The 19,975-nt window shown below is 44.8% G+C and overlaps 1 protein-coding gene across 2 annotated transcripts; it reads right to left on the reverse strand.

The window, feature by feature from the left end:
* Nucleotides 1-9,672: 9,672 nt before the first annotated feature.
* On the reverse strand, nt 9,673-18,214 carry LOC115083780 (gastrula zinc finger protein xLCGF3.1-like). Of its 2 annotated transcripts, none has more exons than XM_029587798.1 (2): nt 18,161-18,214; nt 9,673-12,727 (listed from the first exon to the last, which is right to left on the reverse strand). In XM_029587798.1, the coding sequence occupies exon 2, from the start codon at nt 12,275-12,277 to the stop codon at nt 11,267-11,269; it is 1,011 nt and encodes a 336-aa protein (XP_029443658.1). In that variant the 5' UTR covers nt 12,278-12,727; nt 18,161-18,214; the 3' UTR covers nt 9,673-11,266. The 2 variants fall into 2 exon arrangements, with proteins under 2 accessions (XP_029443658.1, XP_029443659.1); XM_029587799.1 differs by lacking the exon at nt 18,161-18,214 and adding an exon at nt 12,816-12,914.
* Nucleotides 18,215-19,975: the final 1,761 nt, after the last annotated feature.

The raw sequence follows: 19,975 nt of genomic DNA on the forward strand, positions 1-19,975 counted from the left end.
TCCTGGAGGCTTCACGAATGCTCTTCCATGTCCATAGACCCCTTCCACTGCGAGGTTCCTGGACTATCTCTGGCACCTGTCAGAGTTAGGCCTAAAACTTCATCTATCAGGGTGCATGTTAGTGCAGTGTCTGCATACCATAAGGGTATAGGAGATGTCTCCATCTCATCACAACCCTTAGTAGCACGTTTCATGCGAGGCTTGCTCCATTTAAAACCTCCACTGAGCTCTCCTGCTCCTGCTTGGGACCTTAATGTGGTTTTGGAACGGCTCATGAAACCTCTGTTTGAGCCACTCCACTCCTGTGATCTACGCTATCTTACCTGGAAGGTACTGTTTCTCCTTGTGATCACGTCCGTTCGCAGACTTACAGGTCGATACAGTACAGTGCGCTCCGACAGAGCGCACTGTTAACCTGCTCTTGGACGCGCGTTTTCCCTTACCCCTTATTCAGTAAGGGGCGGAAAATGCGCATCCAACCCACGGCACCTAATAGGGCCCTCAACATGCAAATGCATGTTGAGGGCCCTATTAGGTATTCCAGCGCGATACAGAAAGGGGCAGATTTTTAAAAAGTACGCTGTATTTTATAAGATACGCACGTAGCCGCGCGTATCTTATAAAATCCGGGGTCGGCGTGCGCAAGGGGGTGCACATTTGTGCAACCTGCGCGCGCCGAGCCCAGCGCGAGCTGGGCTCGGCGCGCAGTGTTAGTTACCTACCCGCCTTACACAAAAATTCTGTATGACAGGGTAGTACTCCGCACTCACCATAAATTTTTACCTAAGGTAGTGTCAGAATTTCATATTAACCAATCTAGTATCCTACCTACCTTTTTTCCCAGGCCCCATTCAAACCCAGGAGAACAGGCTTTGCATTCCTTGGATTGTAAGCATGCCCTAGCTTTCTATCTAGCGCGCACGTCAGCCCACAGGAAGTCCACTCAATTGTTCATTTCTTTTGATACCATCAAATTTGGAAATCCTATAGGAAGGCAAACCGTCTCCTCCTGGTTAGCGGACTGCATTTCATTTTGCTACGAGCAAACAGGCATTCCGTTACAAGACTGTGTGAAAGCACACTCCATCAGGGCCATGGTGACATCAGTAGCACACCTCCGTTTGGTACCGCTTGCTGACATTTGTAAGGCTGCGACCTGGAATTCTCTCCACACATTCGCAGCCCATTATTGCTTAGATAAGGCTGGCAGACAAGATTCCATCTTTGGCCAGTCTATTATATGCAACTTGTTTTCAATTTAAGTACCCAACAGCTTTCCACCGAACCATTCAGCATTCAGGATGTCCTCCTAACCAGAATGCCACCCCTGTTGTTGTGCCTGTTGCATGTCTTTGGGTGCATTTGGTGCATTGCTCGGGCATCCTCAGCTCGGTACTCACCCATATGTGAGGACTACCATCCTGCTTGTCCTGTGAGAAAGCAGAATTGCTTACCTGTAACAGGTGTTCTCACAGAACAGCAGGATGTTAGTCCTCATGAAACCCACCCACCACCCCGCGGTGTTGGGTTCGTTTACATTTTCTTATTTTATTTTTTGCACGTACTGTTTGCTATAATACGAGACTGAAGGGGGACCCCTGCTGCATGCAGAGTCAGTGCATTGCTGGGCATGCCCAGTAGGTGCCAGTCAAAGTTCTAGAAACTTTGACAAAAGTGTTCCGTGATTGGGCTCCATCCTGATGATGTCACCCATATGTGAGGACTAACATCCTGCTGTCCTGTGAGAACACCTTTTACAGGTAAGCAACTCTGCTTTCCCAGTTGAAGGTCCCCCCATTTCGGTTTTGCTAAGACCTGTATTTTCTCATCAGCCGTGGTTATGGCATCAATTCCTAATTGTAAGGTTTGTGCCAAATAATCCCTTAACTGATGATATTCATTAGACTGAATGCCTTTGATAGCAGCTTTAATTCTATTATTAAGGATAAGAAAAGTGCTCTGAATTTCGTGTTATAGAACATTTCTTCTTTTTCTTCTTGCTGTTCTTATTACCCAGTCAGGTAGGGAAAATGAATCATTTAGCCACTTAGTCTGTATGATAAGGTCTAAAACGGATGTGACTTCCATTTTATTCTTCCCTTCTGCTAAGCCTCGAAGGCAGCTGTTAAAGATCAACTTTTCACTAGTCTGTTTGACAAGAAATGTGCTTCCTGTGTAAAGAAAGGTCCCCATATTTTATTATGAAATCTTTTATTGCAAAGGTTAACTTGATAACGCCAATTAGGGCAACATGGGCATTGAATCTGGGTGGACGAGGACTGAGCACAAAAGAACCTATTGTTCCCACAAGCATTATTCCACAAAGTAATAAGGGATTCCATCTCAATGAGTGAAATTAAGAGGCAATTCATCAATAAATACATGATAATGTGTACTATTTAAAAATAGAATTTCATACGGTTGCCAACAAACATGATACAAAGAGTCTTTAATCTTTGGGAGGGGGAATGCGGTATCTTCTCCTCCCCATGTGGAATAATTGTCATAAGAGAGTGTTACCTCAGGAAATATGTCCATCTAGGAAAAGAAGAGACCTTTTAGCAAACCTGAAAGTCCTGGCATAGGACCAAATGAGGATTCATCCAGTAGTCCTTCTGATAGAAGGTTTTGGCACGCACAGGAGTCATTAAGGCAGGGTCGAAGGGCAAATTTTTTCTGCAACTGTTCTGAAGCACCAACATATGGTAGGAACAGTGCTATAATTTCCATGAAGGTGATCTAAGGACCTTAGTAAGATTGGCACCTTCTTTTCAGAAACCTAGGAACAAGTTTTGGTACTTAGACGAGCAGAACGCTGTGCGGAAGCCATCAAGAGGAGATTCCAATGTGATCCAAATAAGCTGTAGGGAAGATCACTCCAGTTGCTGGAACAGAGCAATAAGCCTAGACTCAAGACCCTCAGGTTGAGATTCCGGTGAGATGCCTTGCCAGACTTAGTGAGTGTAGTACCTAAAAGGAACATTAATATGCAAAAGAACACGGTCATGCATCAACCAGCGATGGTACAGAACCAAAATTACACCAGATGGCAAGGGCATGGCGAGAAGTGAAGGTTGTTTAGAAAGTGAACGTTTACTTATATGTGAGAGTAACGGAGTTCCCGAGAAGTTTCGGGGAAAGTGGTGGAATGTATTTGGGTATGAGATAAAAGGTAGTAGAGGGAGACAGGAAATGCAATTACTAAGAACACCCAACATACAATAATATACTTATAGTAGGGTTTATAGAAAAAAAAGTCCCACATGCAAAAATGTACTGATCAGGGAATAGAACGTACAACATGCACTTTGAAGCTGTTGCTGGATGCAGGTTAGAACCGCAAGGCGTTCAGACATAGGACTACTAGACACATCGAAAACGACTTGTTCTTCCTGTTCTGGGGCTGGCGCAATCATGTCACTTCTTGGAAAAACATCAATGTCTTGAGCGGTGGGGGTGCTTAGCAGCGTCTATTCTTCCTGTCTCATCTGCGTCAGTGGAAACTGTGGATGCAGTAGAGGCTGTGGTTCGAATGGAGACGCTTGCAACGGAAAACCCCAGTGTCTCGGATACCAACTTGACATCTCTAATAGACACAACTTTTCTGATCTCTGGATCCTCAGAGTCAGAAAATACCAGTCCTGAGGTATCTAAAATTTCTGTAACAATAAAGGGTTTAGACCAGTATGATTCTAATAAGCCACGAACATGCGTTTTGCTCAGTACTACGGAACCAATTGGAAATGGATTTGGATTCCGGGGGGCTTCGTCAAAGGCAACCATCACCTCCAAGGACCCCATGTTTTCTAGCATAGAGAACCCAAAGAGAGACATAGCGGGCGCTTCATGACTGGCAGTTATGGTACTATTTAGCCAGATTTGTATCTCTGGGAGATTATGGTACCAATCTTTGGGACTAGTTTTTAAGGCAAAAATCTGCAGACTATGCTTAACCTCACCGTTCACCAGTTCTATCATACTGTTAGATTCTGGACAGTGGGGGTACGAGAATTGATGAGCAATGGAGTGATCGGCACAGAAGGTTTCAACCTCTAGATTTCTGAAGGCTGGGCCGCCATCTGTGCAGAGAAACTGAAAAGATAAAATACCAAAAACAATAGCAAGACGATTAACAGTCTGCTGTTGTAAGGTGTTTCTGTGCAAATAGGAAAACGAAGCCCGAAAAGGAGTCTAACACCACTAAAATATGTTGGTAGCCACATGAAGAGGTAAGTGGTCCAATGTGATCCATATAGACTACCTGTCCTCGTCTTATTCCCCGCGGAAGAGTTCCTTCTACATAAAGGGGTCCAGTCCATTTAGGGTTTGTGAGCTGACATTCTGTACAGTGGCAGACCAGATTCTTAGCCTGATTTCTGGTTAAAACCCCATCTGAGTGATGACACAGAGTTGCTACATTTAAATGTAAGGTACCATGTCGGGCGAGCCATGCCCGTACAGTGGTTTCTTGCTTAGAGGCCACTCTTTTGGCAGCCTTATCCACCATATTATTAAAACGAGCATACCACCCTGCTACCCGGTGAGCTGGCACATGTAAAACCATTACCGGGACCGTAAAGGTTTTGGAAGAAAATAGCAATCTCCAGTGAGCTCGGTGTGTTATTAGCCTGCCAGTAACATCTAAAAAGTAATTATTTTCCCAGACTTTCATGTGTGTGTTACATCCAGAAACTACATATGTGGAATCTGAACAGACCAGTATAGACCGTCCGGTGTCCAAATTGGTCATGTGTTCAATATGTGTTAATGCCTTTTGGAATGCAATGAGTTCGGCTTGTTGAGCAGACATGTCTCCTAATGGCCAAGTGTGTGTGTCCTATCTTGTTAGGAGTTAAATCACATTGGCCACTCTCGCAAAGAAGGCTGTGAGATAGTCAGTAGATGGGGTAGCAGACCCATCGGTAAAAATGACCATTTGTACTTGTCTAGGGTTAGGAGGAAGTACCCGGTCTGGTATAGGATCTCGGGGGACCTCTTCACTAACTAATTCAATGCCCGAGTCTGTGAGGTCATTTTGATAATGGAATTGTACATCGTCCCTATACTGATCGGCGCGCCATTGCACCCAGCGAGTGGCAGTAGCCCTGCTTTCAGTTAGGGAGTGCCGAGTTAGTGCTTGCAGTTGCGGTATACCAGTGTAACAGTGTATGTATTTACCTTGTGCCAAAGTAGAAATTTTGGAAAGGCAATATCTGACAGCTGTTAAAGTGCACTCAATTATATTAACCTTTTTCTCGGGGAGAGAGAAAATGTGTGTAATATAATAAATAGGTTGGGACTCATAATGATTACTTATTATAGCTAAGAAATATGAGTCAAAAACCTGCAGGACAAGGTCCAAATCCTTTACAGTGTTTCGATGTGCTAATGAAGCGGAATTTTTTATAGCCTCCTGGAGTACCTGGAGGCATTCCGAAAGTAAAGTGGTCCAATCCCTAGCTACCACCGCATTGCCTTTTAACAGATCATATAAGGGTTTCGCTAGTGCCACAAAATTTGGTACCATTTTACAGGCAAAATTGAGACTTCCTATTATAACCTATAACTGGCGTGAAGTACACGGTTCGGGAAAGAAAATTATTTTTTCTTGGAGTGTGGGGGCCAATGTACTCCTGCCACCCCAATTAGAAATCCCCCAAATTTTACTTCCTCAAAGCCTATTCTTGCTTTGGTGAAATTTACTACCAATCCTTCTTCACCCAGGACCCTATCAGTTTAACTACTGTCTACCAAAGTACATGTAGTGTATCAGATGCCAAATATATTTCATCGACATATGGTATAGCATTATCAACTTGAAGTCATTGATGGATCTCTTCAATGGCTGCTGAAAATAATACGGGGGAATTTTTAAATCCCTGGGTTAGTCCCATATATTGATATTGTTTTTCCCTGGAACGTAAACGCAGTTAATGGGGAGGAATTCGAGGGTATACTCCAGAACCCATTAGCTAAATTTAAGGTGGCTTTCCACCTAGGGCAAGGCAAATTATCAATCGTCGACACCGGATTGATGGTCTGCGCCGCCAGTTTCAGAGGAGGTGTTAAGGACCCGATAGTCGATGACCATGCGGATCTTCCCATTTGGTTTGGGCACTGGGAGCAGAGGGGAGTTATATTGAGAAAATTCCTCTCTTAAAACCCCTTGAGTTACTTTCTGACTAATAATCTTATCAAGGTCATCCCAGAACTTTCGGTGTACAGGGTACTGTTTCTGGGGATTAAATGTTTTAGTTAATGCGATTTCTATTGGCTTGGGGATGCGAACCAAACCCGTATGTGTGGGATAGAGCTGAACAATCCCTAAGGTAAGCCATTCCTGAACTCTCTTATCTAGAACTGCTTCCCCTACAAAGGTTTTGAGCTGGGGTGATATTGAAGCTTTGCCTCTAACCCATATGCTGGGTCTTCTCTCATCATAGAGGGGAGTACCGGTACATCAGCTGGCGAGAAGAAGACTGCATAAGGGTCTTCTTCATCAAATAAACAAGCTACCTTTATGGTGCGAGGTCCTTTGTATTAGGGAGAATAGATGTCTATGGTTGCTAAGGGAGCTTGGGTCTGCTGTCCTGCAAACATAGTAATTGTTATGTTTTGTTGTAAATAATGTATAGTATCCCATTCTCATGTTAGTATACTAATGGTAGTCCCTGTGTCCACCATCCCCACATCAAGTTTACCTTATTCCTTATTCTGGATCCACAGGGGGTTGAGTTTTGGAGCCAGAGCTGCCATGGTGTGTGGCTCACTTGGCCAATTTTCTTGGGGTAGGTGTGGGAGGGTGATCAGTTTTAGCTGTAGCTCCAGATACCCCTGGGGGGTTTTCTGATGCTAGATATCTTATAGATGGAGTCCATCTATTTTCCCTCACAGGGTAACGTGGAGCCCACCCGGTGCCTGGAGGAGTTCTCTGAGGAGAAGGTGGGTATTCCTGTCTAAGTTCCCTGAACTCCCTATTCTCCCTATGATTCCTTTCCTGGGAGGATGGGTTTCTGAAATTAAAGCTTACCCTTCGGGTGTGCTTATCAGGTTGAGACCTCTGGCTGTCCCTTCCTCTGCCTTTATGTTTATCCGGCCCCTGGTGCGCCAGTTTAAATGGCTTCCGCAGGATCAAGGATTTTCCTGCTGCCTCCTATGCCTGTTGAATCAGGAATGGAAATCGTTGGTTCCTTTCAGCAGGAGCCAAAGTACTTAGTTGATTAATAAGATCAATGCGGATAGAGGTTTCAGGCATAATATCTTTCAGGATTTCCCATACCTGGTCAAAATTTTCTAAAGTCACTAACATTCCTAGTGAGTAGGCAGCGGATATCCATACTTTTGTAATATTTTTTGTAATATGTCCCCTAGATTAGTAATCAAGGGTTTACCATTTATTTCTCGATAACACCAGGCATAATAAGTTCCCCAGGAGTCACAAGCGAACAAAGGTGGAACTAGATTTTGAAGCATTAGGGTTGAAATTATATAGTGTCCAGTGCGTCCATCAACTTGACCAGTGATTGCCTCTAATGCTACTAATCAGGTAGCCAAATGTTCTGGTACCTGGTTAATGTCTGTAGGGAGAGTACTTAAAGTCCGTCTTACCCTGTCTGCTTTATGATCGATCTCACTATGGCCCCCATACTCCGCGAGCGTCCCCATCGGGGTTGAGGTGCTTCCATAATGATCTCTTAATGTTAAAAAGCATCTCAGGACAGCAGTATAGAAGTCACCCTATTTTCCAGCCGGCACTTGGTCCGCAGCGAGAAGATCATATGATAATATTGCATCGAGAGGCAGCCGGGTTTCCATGAAAGCCAAACCGCCTCGCTTTTCTGAGACAGGAACGGTCAGAGTGTCTACGAACAAGCACTTACTAAGAGTGTATGACATTTGGCAATAGGGGAGAGTAAAGGGTGTGAAGTCCTCAGCTCTCCTACGATCAAGTCCCTGGTATCTCCCTTGTTGAGTCAAGGCTTTTAATTGACAAATATCTTTGTGATAGCACAGGGAGGAATCACTGTCTATATGCAAATGTAGTACAACAGACTGACCTTCCTGAATATGGTTTGCCTCTAACCGCTTGCAAAATACAGTCTCTTGGCTAGCCCTTATCCTGTAGGGGTCTGCCATTCTATATTAATATAGAATTATAGGTAATATCATTTTATTGGAAATGAAAAATTCCTATTTTATTTTTTCCTAGATATTGCCTATCTATCTAAAGGGGTCCCATCTGGAGTGCCATCTCAGTGAAAGCCAAGAAGAGCTCTGCTCCTATCCTACCTTTCATATGACCCTCCAGCCCTTAGGGAAGGAGTTTATTATTTTAGAGATGAGGGTTCCCCAATAGAGTTGTTTTTAGAGAAACGAGTCAGTCTGGATGTATGAAAATAAGTCCCTTTATTCAGATAACAGTTATAATCGTTTAAGCTATGTGATTGTGAAGCATCATGGTTCTCAAATCTTATCTTAATCAAACAGAACATAGCTATAAGTATGATAACGATAGTTACTGAAACTATAGCAATCAGATAAATATCTACTAAAGAAATTTTTCTTGTAGAATAAATTATTTCTAGTACATGTCCTGCTAATACTAGATAGGATTAATTCTACTAGCTAGGGTTCTCTTATGCAGAAATAACTATAAACAAATGCTTACCAATATCATGAAGCGGTTAGCCCTTTACTGTCTCTCTTATGATCAGTCAGGATTGACCTTGCTCCTCTCCCCTGTACTGTCCTTATCAGGGTTTAAACAAACAGAATAGCCAGGTGGGGGCTAGTCTATTCCTAACCGCAATTGCGATCAGTTCTGTCTGGACCTTTGCCCACAAGGAGACAGGTGATGGAAGCCGGAAGGCGTCCCATATTAGGCCCTTATCTAGGTACAAAAAGTACAAAAGGCATTCCTTAATCTTCAATACAAACTTGATATAACTGCTACATTCTACATGCATGGCTACAAAGAAACACTTTTTCTAACACATTTTCTGACACTTATATGCACAACGGGTTGGCCCGCACATCGCATACTGAGGGTCGATGGGGGAAAATGGCGCTGCACCAAACCATGCGCAGGATGGCACCGCCGCGGCCTGCCACATGGAGTGCCCACCAAGCCCGACACAGGGCCTAGCCCATCAGGGACCACTCAACCTGCTCGGAAACCCCCCTTCCCTTGCCCTAATGGGATGGGGACATCGTAGGTACAGTGCACCCAGCAAGGAGACTGGAGGAAAGACTTACCAAAGCCCTTCAACGTCTCTGAATCGGAGGAATTCTTCTTTACTTACCTGGGCTCAGCGCTTACTGGCTGAGTACAGAGGTGGCCTCCGGCTGAGGGGGGAGAGGGCTTAGGCCATCACCGCTGCGCTCACCTTCCTGCACCTGCTGCCTTTCAGCTGCTTCAGCAGCAAAGTCCATGCCGGGAACTGGCTACCGGACCAAGACACCTCTGAGGGATCTTGCAAATCACCTCAGGAATTCTCAATTTGGGGAGGGACTTTAGGTATCACCACAGGAGAGCAGGGCTCAATCTTTCTCCAATCTAAAAGGTAAATTTTTTTCTTCAAACTAGTACTGCAATCCCGCTAAACACCAATGCTGGTGTGGGGATAGCACGTCCACATCTGCTAGGAGATGGAGAGATACTGAATGGCTGAGGACACAGCAGGGGTATATCTAAGGTGACGTCAACTTTGAAACTGGATTACGTCTCCATCTGCTAGCAGGGGAGCACATAACCCATTGGTCCTGAGTCCATCGGGCTACACACTAGGAAATTCTATTTATCTGTATTGATCTATGCAATATTGGTATACTGCTGTGATATTTCTTTGCTCATCTTTATATAATTTCTACAGTATTTAGTAAACTAAGTTTTGCTTTTACATGATTGCGTGTTCAGTGTTCTATGGTGTAATGTAACACCACTCAGCCCACTTTTCACACTCAGCATCTCTTTCTGGCAGGGGATATCGTTCCAATTCAAATCAACATTAGTGTTGCGAAGTTCTCGCATTGGATGGAATGAGTGATTGTATGGATGTGAGGTCTGGATGCAGAGTGGTAAACACTACATGGGGGAATATGTGTTGTGAGTATGACTATTAGACCGTATGTTTACAATGTGCCCGTATAAAAGGTTTTCCGAGTAATGAATTGCTAAATAGAATGTGTTTTGAAACATAAAAACTGTGGCCATGCAGGGTTTCCTGTTGACACTTGTTGATATGCGTCACATTATATATTATAAGGGTTAATATACTGATACACTTCATCTATACTGTATAGTACGGACTCAGGGGTCTACTTGGTAGTAAATAATTCTCTTAATATTTTCATTAGCTTCTAAAGTTTATCGTCTGCTGCAGTGGGTCCATGACATCACCATAGTCTATAGTTGAACCAGAAATTTTGCATGAAGATTCAGCTCCATCACTACCAGCATCATTAGTCCTAGTGCTTAGACTAGGAGTGGGTTACTTTTTTATCCTGGGTAACATGCCTCCAGAAGGAATTTTTCTTTCTGCTTCCTCTTTTATACTTCAATAGTAGAAGTTGTCAACTAGCTGAGATTTAGTTTAGGTATTATGCAACAGGGCTAATCACATGGAAGAACTCAGCAAGACTCAGTGAGAGACATTTACTCCAAATAATTTTCTCCTATGTGGATCCTTTCCTGCTTTTTCAGTTTTGATTTCCAACTGAAATTTTTATCACACTCAATGCATATAAATTGTTTCTCTCCTGTGTCTATCTTTTCATGCCTATTTAGTTCAGACTTCCTGCTGAAGCTTTTATCATGCTAGGTGCATGTAAATGGTTTCTCTTCTGTATGGATCCATTTTCAGATTGGATTTAAAACTGAAGCTTCACTCAGTGAATGTAAATGGTTTTTCTCCTATGTGTACCCTTTCATTACTTTTTAGTTTGGATTTTGAACTGAAATTTTTATCATATTTAGTGCATGTAAATGGATTCTCTCCTATGTGGATCATATTATGCTTTTTCATTACTGATTTCCAAATGAAACATGTCACACTGAGTATATGTTAATGGTTTCTCTCCTGAGTGTATCCTATGATGGTTTTTCAGTTCTGATGTCATATGGAAACTTTTATCACACTCAATGTATGTAAATGGTTTCTTTCCTGTGTGGGTCCTTTCATGACTTTTCAGTTTGGAGTTTTTAACTGAAGCTTTTATTCAATACATGTAAATGGTTTCTCTCCTGCGTGGATATATCTATGCATTTTCAGATTGAATTTGCTACTGAGGCTATCACACTCAGTGCACTTAAATGGTTTCTCTCCTGTGTGGACTCATTCATGACTTTCCAGTTAGCGTTTTGATCCCAAGCTTTCATCAGACACTCAGTCCTAATAAAAGGTTTCTCTCCTGTGTGAATCCTTTCATGCCTTTTCAGTTCAGATTTCCTGCTGAAGCTTTTATCGCACTCAGTGCACATAAATGGTTTCTCTCCTGTATGGATCCTTTCATGACATTTCAATATCTTCTTCACCCTGAAGCTTTTATCACACTCTCTGCATGTAAATGGTTTCTCTCCTGTGTGAATCGTTCCGTGTATTTTTAGATCGGATTTACACCTGAAGCTTTTATAACATTCATTACATTGAAATGGTTTCTCTCCTGTGTGGATCCTTTCATGATATTTCAATGTTTTCTTTGCCCTGAAGCTTTTATTACACTCTCTGCATGTAAATGGTTTCTCTCCTGTGTGAATCGTTTCATGTATTTTTAGTTCAGATTTGCACCTGAAGTTTTTATAACATTCAATACATTGAAATAGTTTCTCTCCTGTATGGGTCCTTTCATGACATTTCAATGTCTTCTTCACCCTGAAGCTTTTATCACACTCTCTGCATGTAAATGGTTTCTCTCCTGTGTGGATCGTTTCATGCATTTTTAGATTGTATTTGCATCTGAAGCTTTTATCACACACAGTGCACTTAAATCGTTTCTCTCCTGTGTGGATCCTTTCATGCCTTTTCAGATCAAATTTCCTGCTGAAGCTTTTATCACACTCAGTGCATGTAAATGGTTTCTCTCCTTTGTGGATTCTTTTGTGCTTTTTCAGTTTTGATTTACAACTGAAAATATCATCACACTCAGTACATGTAAATTGTTTTCCTCCTGTTTGTATCCTTTCATGAATTTTCAGTTTTGATTTGCAGCTGAAGTTTTTATCACACTCAATGTCCGTGAATGTTTTGTCTACTCTGTGCATCTCTTTGTACCTTTTCATTTTTAATTTCCACTTCAACCTGTTAGTATAGTCGGTACATGTAAATTGCTTTTCTTTTGAGTGGATCTTTTGGTGAATTTTCAGTTGTGATGAATAAAGGGCGCTTTTATTACATTCACTATATGGAAATGCTTTCTCTCTTGTATAAATCTCCTGGTTAACTTTTAATGTTACTTTACTTGCACATTCATTGCCTGAAAATGATATCAACCCGGTCTGTTCTCTCAGATGTGTACTTTGCTCACAGAGAGTCACATTTTCAGTGGGAGTCTCCTCCTGGATTTCTCAGCCTTTCCTGGGGCTTGCACTGATTCCAGTAGTTTTTGCCCCAGACACAACATGGGCAGGAATCTGCTTCATCTTTCTCTGATACAGTTTTATTCACTTCCAGATGTTGATTGCGTTCCTCAGGATGCGTCTCCTTGTGTCCTCTCTTGATGTCAATAATCTCTGGATAAGAAAATAAAAGGATAGACATTACTTGATGTGAGGGAGACTCACAGTGACAATGATCAGGGTGTTCTCAGCATTAACACACCTCAGAGAGAATAGAGGCTTAAGGCAGCTGCATCACCTCCTTACTGCAGCATTCTGATATAAACGAGAGCACATTGGTGGATCTCAGAGAAGAATGAAGCTAAGGACTGAACATGCAAACACGGACAAGTGAATTCAATATCAGAAAGTTTTTATGTAACTCAAACAAAACAAAAACCATGTTGTAAACTAATTTAAATTGTATTTAAATAAACCTGTGATGACCAGCACCTCAATTCAAAACATTAATGGAGGTCTTCATACACAGATACAGTTAATCTTGCAAGTGCAGCTGGTACTTCACTATAATCCTAGACCTCACCTGAAAGTCCTTACAAAAATGGACAATAGTAAGCACTTCTTAATTTTAAATTACTTTTTTTTAAATTTGTCATATATGCAAATAAAAATACTTATATCTATAAGTTCTTGCTGTCTTCTTCAAGGAAGCATTCTCCAAGCAATATTCAATATTCTACTATCAAAACCTAACGTGGACCTTTGCAGCAGATCATTTTTGAAAGGTGGATCTGCATTAGGTTCTGATACAGTGTTGAATATTGCTTGGGGAATGCTTCCTTGAAGGAGATAGCAAGAAGTCATAGAAATGATACATAATTTTAATTGCATTTATAAACATGTAAATAGAGCAAGCACTCATGTAGCCCGAGGGTCACATGATAAGCTCTGAACTCAACAATACCAGGAGAGGAAAAAGGATTTGAATGATGCTTTCCAAAACCCCTGAAAAGGAAGAAACTACACATATCTTGCCAATAGGGTGACTTGTCTGAGGATAAGTGATGCACTGCATTTGAGTAAAAAGTTATCAAGGCGAGGATGTGGACTGTGACTGTGCCCTGTCCCAAGACAGGAATCTCAGCATAACTCCCTCAGCACTCACTGGAATAACACACATTTGAGATCAGAGATAACAGTAGTAGAGGTGGAGAAACAGCACAGGCCTATGAGAAAAATGTGAATAAATCTCTTGTCTTAGCTGCTGGTATACAAACAGCAAATTATAGTACACCGGGGAATGGAGTCAGATGCTCAAAGTTGTGTGGCTATCCACCTGGTGGAGGGGTTGGTCACCGAGTTCAGACGTTTCTGGTATTGACAGCTGCCTATCTTACATTTTGTCCCCTCTGTGTCTCTTTTCAGGGGAGTGAAGAATGGGGCACTTGAGTTTGAGAAGGTGGAAGATTTGTTCTTTCAGAGGGTTTTTTGTTTGTTTTTTTTATTAACTAGACATCCAAACAGAGAAGCACAGAAACTGAAGCATCCATCCTTAGAAAACAGAAAAAAACAAGGGAAGTAAGAAGTAGATTTCAATTCAAACCAGTCTTATAATAGGTCTAATGGCCAAGAAATCTGTACATAGGGAATTATATGCAATTTCAAGCACTATGTAAAGCTATTTCCAGAGTATATGGAGTGCTAACTCTACAAAGCTCTGTTTAAATTTGCTTTATTGATATTTCAACAACAAACATTTTACACTTGACACAGTAATGAAGAAATTAATTACTTACCTGATAATTTCGTTTGTGCTCTTCTGCTAGCAGATGGGAGACTGAGTCAGATTTCAAAGCTGACATCACCCTAGATAAACTCTCTGCAGTGACCTCAGCTCTTCAGTATTCTCTTCGAAAAGCCATTGTGGTCATATATAATCAAAGAACTTGATTAGAATTTGGATATAACTTGATTAAACCCTTGGTTAACAACAGTTTTTACTCAAGTTGAGACCTCCAATGTACTCAACCAACATAAGCATCGAAACCAGCCATACTATGGATGCCCTGAACTAGGGGTAAGGCAACGGCTTACCTGTATTCATTAGGAATCGAGGGTCGCCTCATGGGCAATTCCTTGGTGCCTCTCCTGTGCAGCCATAGGCAGGATGCTGAGTCCATCTATCTACACTAAGGAAAACAAAATTGCCAGGTGAGTAATTTCTCCATTTCCTAGCGTGTAGCCAGATGGACTCAGGACCAGTGGGATGTACAAAAGCTACTCCCGAACAGAGCGGGAGGCTGCCCATGGTTCAGTTAGCACTGCCCTTGCAAAGGCTGCGTCCTCTCGAGCCTGGACATCCAGGCGGTAGAACCTGGAGAAGATGTGTAGGGAAGACCACGTCGCTGCTCGACAGATGGCTGGCAACAGTAGCTTAGCCTCTGTGCAGGATACTGGCTGGACCCTGGTAGAATGAGGTTTGACCTGAAGGGGTAAAAGTTTCCCTGCATCTACGTAAGCTGCCTTGATTACTTCCTTGATCCAGTGAGCCATAGTAGCTCGCGAAACCGTTTCGCCCTGTTTCTTCCAGCAGTGAAGAATAAAAAAGCGATGTCTTGCGCACCGGTTCCAAGTGCTCCAGGTACTGCACTAGGAGTCTGCCAACATTTAGATGGCGATGAAGGCTGGAGCTTCCATGTCCTTGTGTTCCTCCAGTGACTGTAAGGAGATGGATTGATTCAAGTGAAACTCCGAGACCACCTTTGGTAAGAAGGGGACAGTCCGAAGCTGTACTGTTCCTGCAGTAAAATCGAAGGAATGGTTCCCGACAAGATAGTGCCTGTAATTCTGAGATGCGATGGGTCGAGCATATTGCCACAAAGAATACAGTCTTTAGTGTTAATAGGCATAGTGACAGACTGCGCATCAGTCTGAAGGAAGGTCCTGCCAGGAAGTCCAGTAATAGATTGAGGTTCCATAAGGGGATCAGCCACTTTAAGGTGGTCAGAGTTGTTTAACCCCTTTTAGGAAACGGGCCAAGTCCGGATGTGCGGACAGATTGTTTCCGTTCACCTCAGCCCTGAAGCAGGAGAGGGCTACTACCTGGACCTTGAGGGAGTTGAGGGACAACCCTTTCTTCAGGCTGTCCTGTAAAAATCCCAGAATCATGGGGATCTTGGCCATTCGCGGGGGCACCCCGCAGTCCTCGCACGAGGCCTCAAATATTTTCCAGATCCATATGTAGGCCAGGGACATTGAGAACTTTCGCGCACAGAGCAAGATGGCGATCACGGCCACCGAGTAACTGAGTTTCTTCAGGCGAACCCTCTCAAGGGCCAGACTGTAAGAGAGAATCGAGACAGATCTTCATGAAAAATCGGGCCCTGCTGGAGAAGGTCCCTGTGTGGGGGGAGGCACAGAGGACTCCCCACGAGGAGCCTTTGCATGTCTGTATACCAGGGACATTTGGGCCACTCCGGGTCCACTAGGAGGACTAAACCTCTCTGGTGTTCTATCTTTTGTACGATGTTGCCCAGTAGAGGCCATGGGGGGAAGGCATACAGTAAGTCTTCCTCTGACCAGGTCTGGACGAGGGTGTCGATTCCTTGTGAATGCTGATCTCGCCTGTGACTGAAGAACCGGGGGACTTTCACATTATGAGATGTGGCCAGTAGGTCCATGGCCAGGAGGCCCCAGCGATTTACTAGAAGCTGGAATCCTTTGGTCACAGTGTCCATTCCCCCGGGTCCAGGTTTTCCCTGCTGAGTAAGTCCGCTGTGACATTGTCTTTTTCCTGCGATGGGGGAAGCAGAGATCCCTTGTAGGTTTAACTCCGCCCATTCCATAAGGGGGTTTATTTCCAGAGACACCTGATGGCTCTCGGTTCCTCCCTGGCGGTTGATATAGGCAATCGTTGTTGCGTTGTCCGACATCACTCAGATCGCTTGCCCCTGGAGCCTGTGGCTGAACTGCAGGCATGTTAGTCTGACTGCTTGAGCGGTTTATGTTCCAGTTTGCCTTTTCCTTGGTCCATTGTCCCTGGGCTGTCAGCTCTGGACAGTGAGCTCCTCACCCTCAGAGGCTTGTGTCTGTCGTGAGGGCAATCCAGCTTGGTGAGGATAGGCTTTCGCTCTTGCTTAGGGTGGATTTCCTGTAGCCACCACTGGAGCCAAGAACATATCTCTGTTGGTAGGTGGAGGTGAATCGAGTAGTCTTGGGACAGTGGGTTCCAACATGACAGTAAGGAGCGTTGGAGAGGCCGCATGTGAGCCCTCGCCCACTGTACTGCTTCCAGGGTTGATGCCATGAGGCGGAGGACCTGAAGATAGTCCCACACCTTGGGGTGCAATGTGGTCATCAACCGGCGTACTTGGTCCATCAGTTTTCTTCTCCTCAGGAAGGGAGGAGGACCTTGTTCTGCTTGGTGGGAGGGCTTGAGGCTGCTCATGTCCATGTTCATGACCCAACCGAGTTCCTGTAGGAAGGACCTGACCCTGCTGGTTACCTGGAGGCTCTCTTCCAATGACTTTGCCCGGATCAGCCAGTCGTCCAATTAGGGGTGCACCAGGATCCCTTCTTTCCTCAGTGCTGCCACCATGACCACCATAATTTTGGTGAATGTTCTGGGGACGGTTGCCAGACCAAAGGGTAACGTCCAGAACTGGTAATGGTGGCCCATTACTGGAAAGTCCATCAAGACCATCAGCATTTTTCTACACTTTGCGGTAGTGGGCCACCATTACCAGTTCTGGAGGTGGCTACAGGAAATCAGTCTATCCTCACCAAGCTGGATTGCCCTCACGACAGACACAAGCCTCTGAGGGTGGGGAGCTCACTGTCCAGAGCTGACAGCCCAGGGACAATGGACCAAGGAAAAGGCAAAACTGGAACATAAACCGCTCAAGCAGTCAGGACTAGCATGCCTGCAGTTCAGCCACAGGCTCCAGGGGCAAGCGATCTGAGTGATGTCGGACAACGCAACAACGATTGCCTATATCAACCGCCAGGGAGGAACCGAGAGCTATCAGGTGTCTCTGGAAATATGAAGGTAGGCTTTGGAGAGGTCCAGGGAGGTTAAGAACTCTCCCGGTTGCACTGCCATTATGATGGAGCGGAGAGTTTCCATGCGGAAGTGCAATATCTGCAGATGACGGTTGACGCTCTTGAGATCCAGAATGGGCCATAATGAGCCCTCTATCTTGGGCACAATAAAATAGATGGAATAGCACCCCGTATTTACTTAGTTCACCAAGAAATCCACCCACAAACTGCAGAGAAAAGACAAGAGTGATTGCACCTGTGAGAGTCAAGTAGGAGGTGTAAAACGCGCAGACAATTTTGGTAATGAATGCCCACCCATACACCATTTACAACAACCACCTAGGTGCACATTTATGAACTCTGCACCATCTCAGTTCACATTGACATGCAACTTTCAAGCTTCATAAAATAGCACTCGAGCGTATACCAGTGCCTGTCGCAGAAACCCTGTGAGTGACTTCAGAGATCTGCAGAGGAGCTTGGGAAGGGGTCTCTGCACTTCCCAGCTGCTCTTTCCACTCTCCAGCTCAGCAGGTTTACCCCGGTCCCTCTTATTCCTGCACTCACCTGAGCAGCTGCTTTTCCCAGTTCCTCCTTCCTCTGATCCCAGCTCATCCCTGATGTACGGCTCTCTCCCCTCGTTCAATGTGGGCTATAATATTAGGAATGATGATCAGGGAGGACCGGTGACGTCACCCGCTAAGATGGCCGCCTAAGACCTCGGCTCCCCCCTCCTCCGCCGCTAATCTGCCTCCATCGCTGGTATTCATCAGGTCAAAGGCACCAGAATATCGCCGATACACGGTCTCCAGTAGCTAAGGATGGCTACCCCCCGGAAAAAAACCCGATCTCAACCGCTTCTCATTTGCGGCAGCAAGCACAGCAGCGGCGCTCGGGGACGGAGACAAAATGGCGCCGATCCCGGAGAGCGCTGCGGAGACGGAGCCTACAGAGGCACTATTAGACACGGAGATCCCTACCAGGTATGAGTTCCGGACCTGGTTCCAAGAGCTGAGGGGGGACATGGCCCGCTTTCGCCAAGAGCTAGGCGATATGATAGAGAGCACAAAAAGGGACGTCCGGGAGCTGGAGAGGCGCGCAGATGAAACTGAACATGGCCTGCAGGATGCGCAAACGGAGCTGGACTCCGTGCGGGAAGAGCTGGGGCAGCTTAGAGATTCACATGATGAGCTGCAATCCCACGTTGAGGATCTGGAGAACAGAACCAGGAGGGTGAACCTCCGCTTTAGAGGGGTGCCGGAAGGTGAGGACTTTCGGGACTGCTCACAAGTGGTGCAAGACATATGTGCATATTTGCTGGATCCGGAGGGGACTAAAGAGAAGTCACGGGAAGTGGTTCTAGAAAGGGCACACAGAGCCTTTGGCAACTCGCAGAATAAACAAACCAGGGATATAATAGCCTGCTTTCATAGTTTCCTGGTCAAGGAGACAGTGGCCCGTTGCAGCGAGAGATAATGGGCACCATAACCTGGAAAGGCTGTAAAATGAGGTGTTTCAGGACCTGGCTATTTCGACTATCAGGAAACGGCGTGCATTCAGAGATGTTATCAGTATACTTCGCTCTCATAATATCAAGTATAGATGGCTCTTTCCATTCGGCCTCCACTTTACTGTTAATGGAGTTCCATCCCGTGTGCAGCAAGTCATGGAAGCGGAGGACATCCTGCGGGCAGCAGGTTTACCAGCATCAGATACGGAGGGCCCTCGAGATGCCTCAGCAGCGAGTACCACTCGGAAAAGCGGACAGGCCTAGATGGAAGCGAGTGGATAATGGTGGTAAACGCCTACGTCGCAGATCCGGGGGTCCATCGGGACTAGAAGAACCAGGCTGAGTCCACAGGGGACTGTGTTCAGGTTTTTCTTTTCTTTTACCGGACTGACCAGCTTTTGATGGACTGAGATCAGTAGGAGTCTTATCGTAAGCAGACCCCGTGGGCCCACATTGGCTTTTCACGGAGTTTCATACCAAGTTTTGGGTGTTATTATTCCCGTTTTGAACCCATGTTATTGTGAGGGGCGTTATGTTGTATGTGGTTACTAATGTAGAGGAGGGGGGACCATAATTCGGTCCTGAGGTGGCGTCAGGTCTCCAATGGAGGAGCTCCACTCGAGGCAGAGTGGCAAGAAGTTGGGAGGGATGGGAGGGAGGGGGGGAAGGGGGTGGGTATAGGGAGTGGGAATGTGCTGGGGTTCGGCAATACACTCAGGGTGAGGGTCGGTTTACCACTAATCAGGAATCGGGCACGGTCCATGTCCTTGACATGCTTTGTCTTGGGAGGCATAGCACTGCCCGACTACACCTAATTATGAGGCCCTTAAAATTGCTCTCTATTAATGTGAAGGGCCTAAACACTCATACCA

Source organism: Rhinatrema bivittatum, chromosome 2 (genome assembly GCF_901001135.1).
Source record: "Rhinatrema bivittatum chromosome 2, aRhiBiv1.1, whole genome shotgun sequence".
NCBI lineage: Eukaryota > Metazoa > Chordata > Amphibia > Gymnophiona > Rhinatrematidae > Rhinatrema > Rhinatrema bivittatum.

What these genes read in the sequence shown, in the direction of transcription:
- LOC115083780 (XM_029587798.1), bottom strand. Translation starts at nt 12,277, where the DNA reads ATGAAAAGGTACAAAGAGATGCACAGAGTAGACAAAACATTCACGGAC.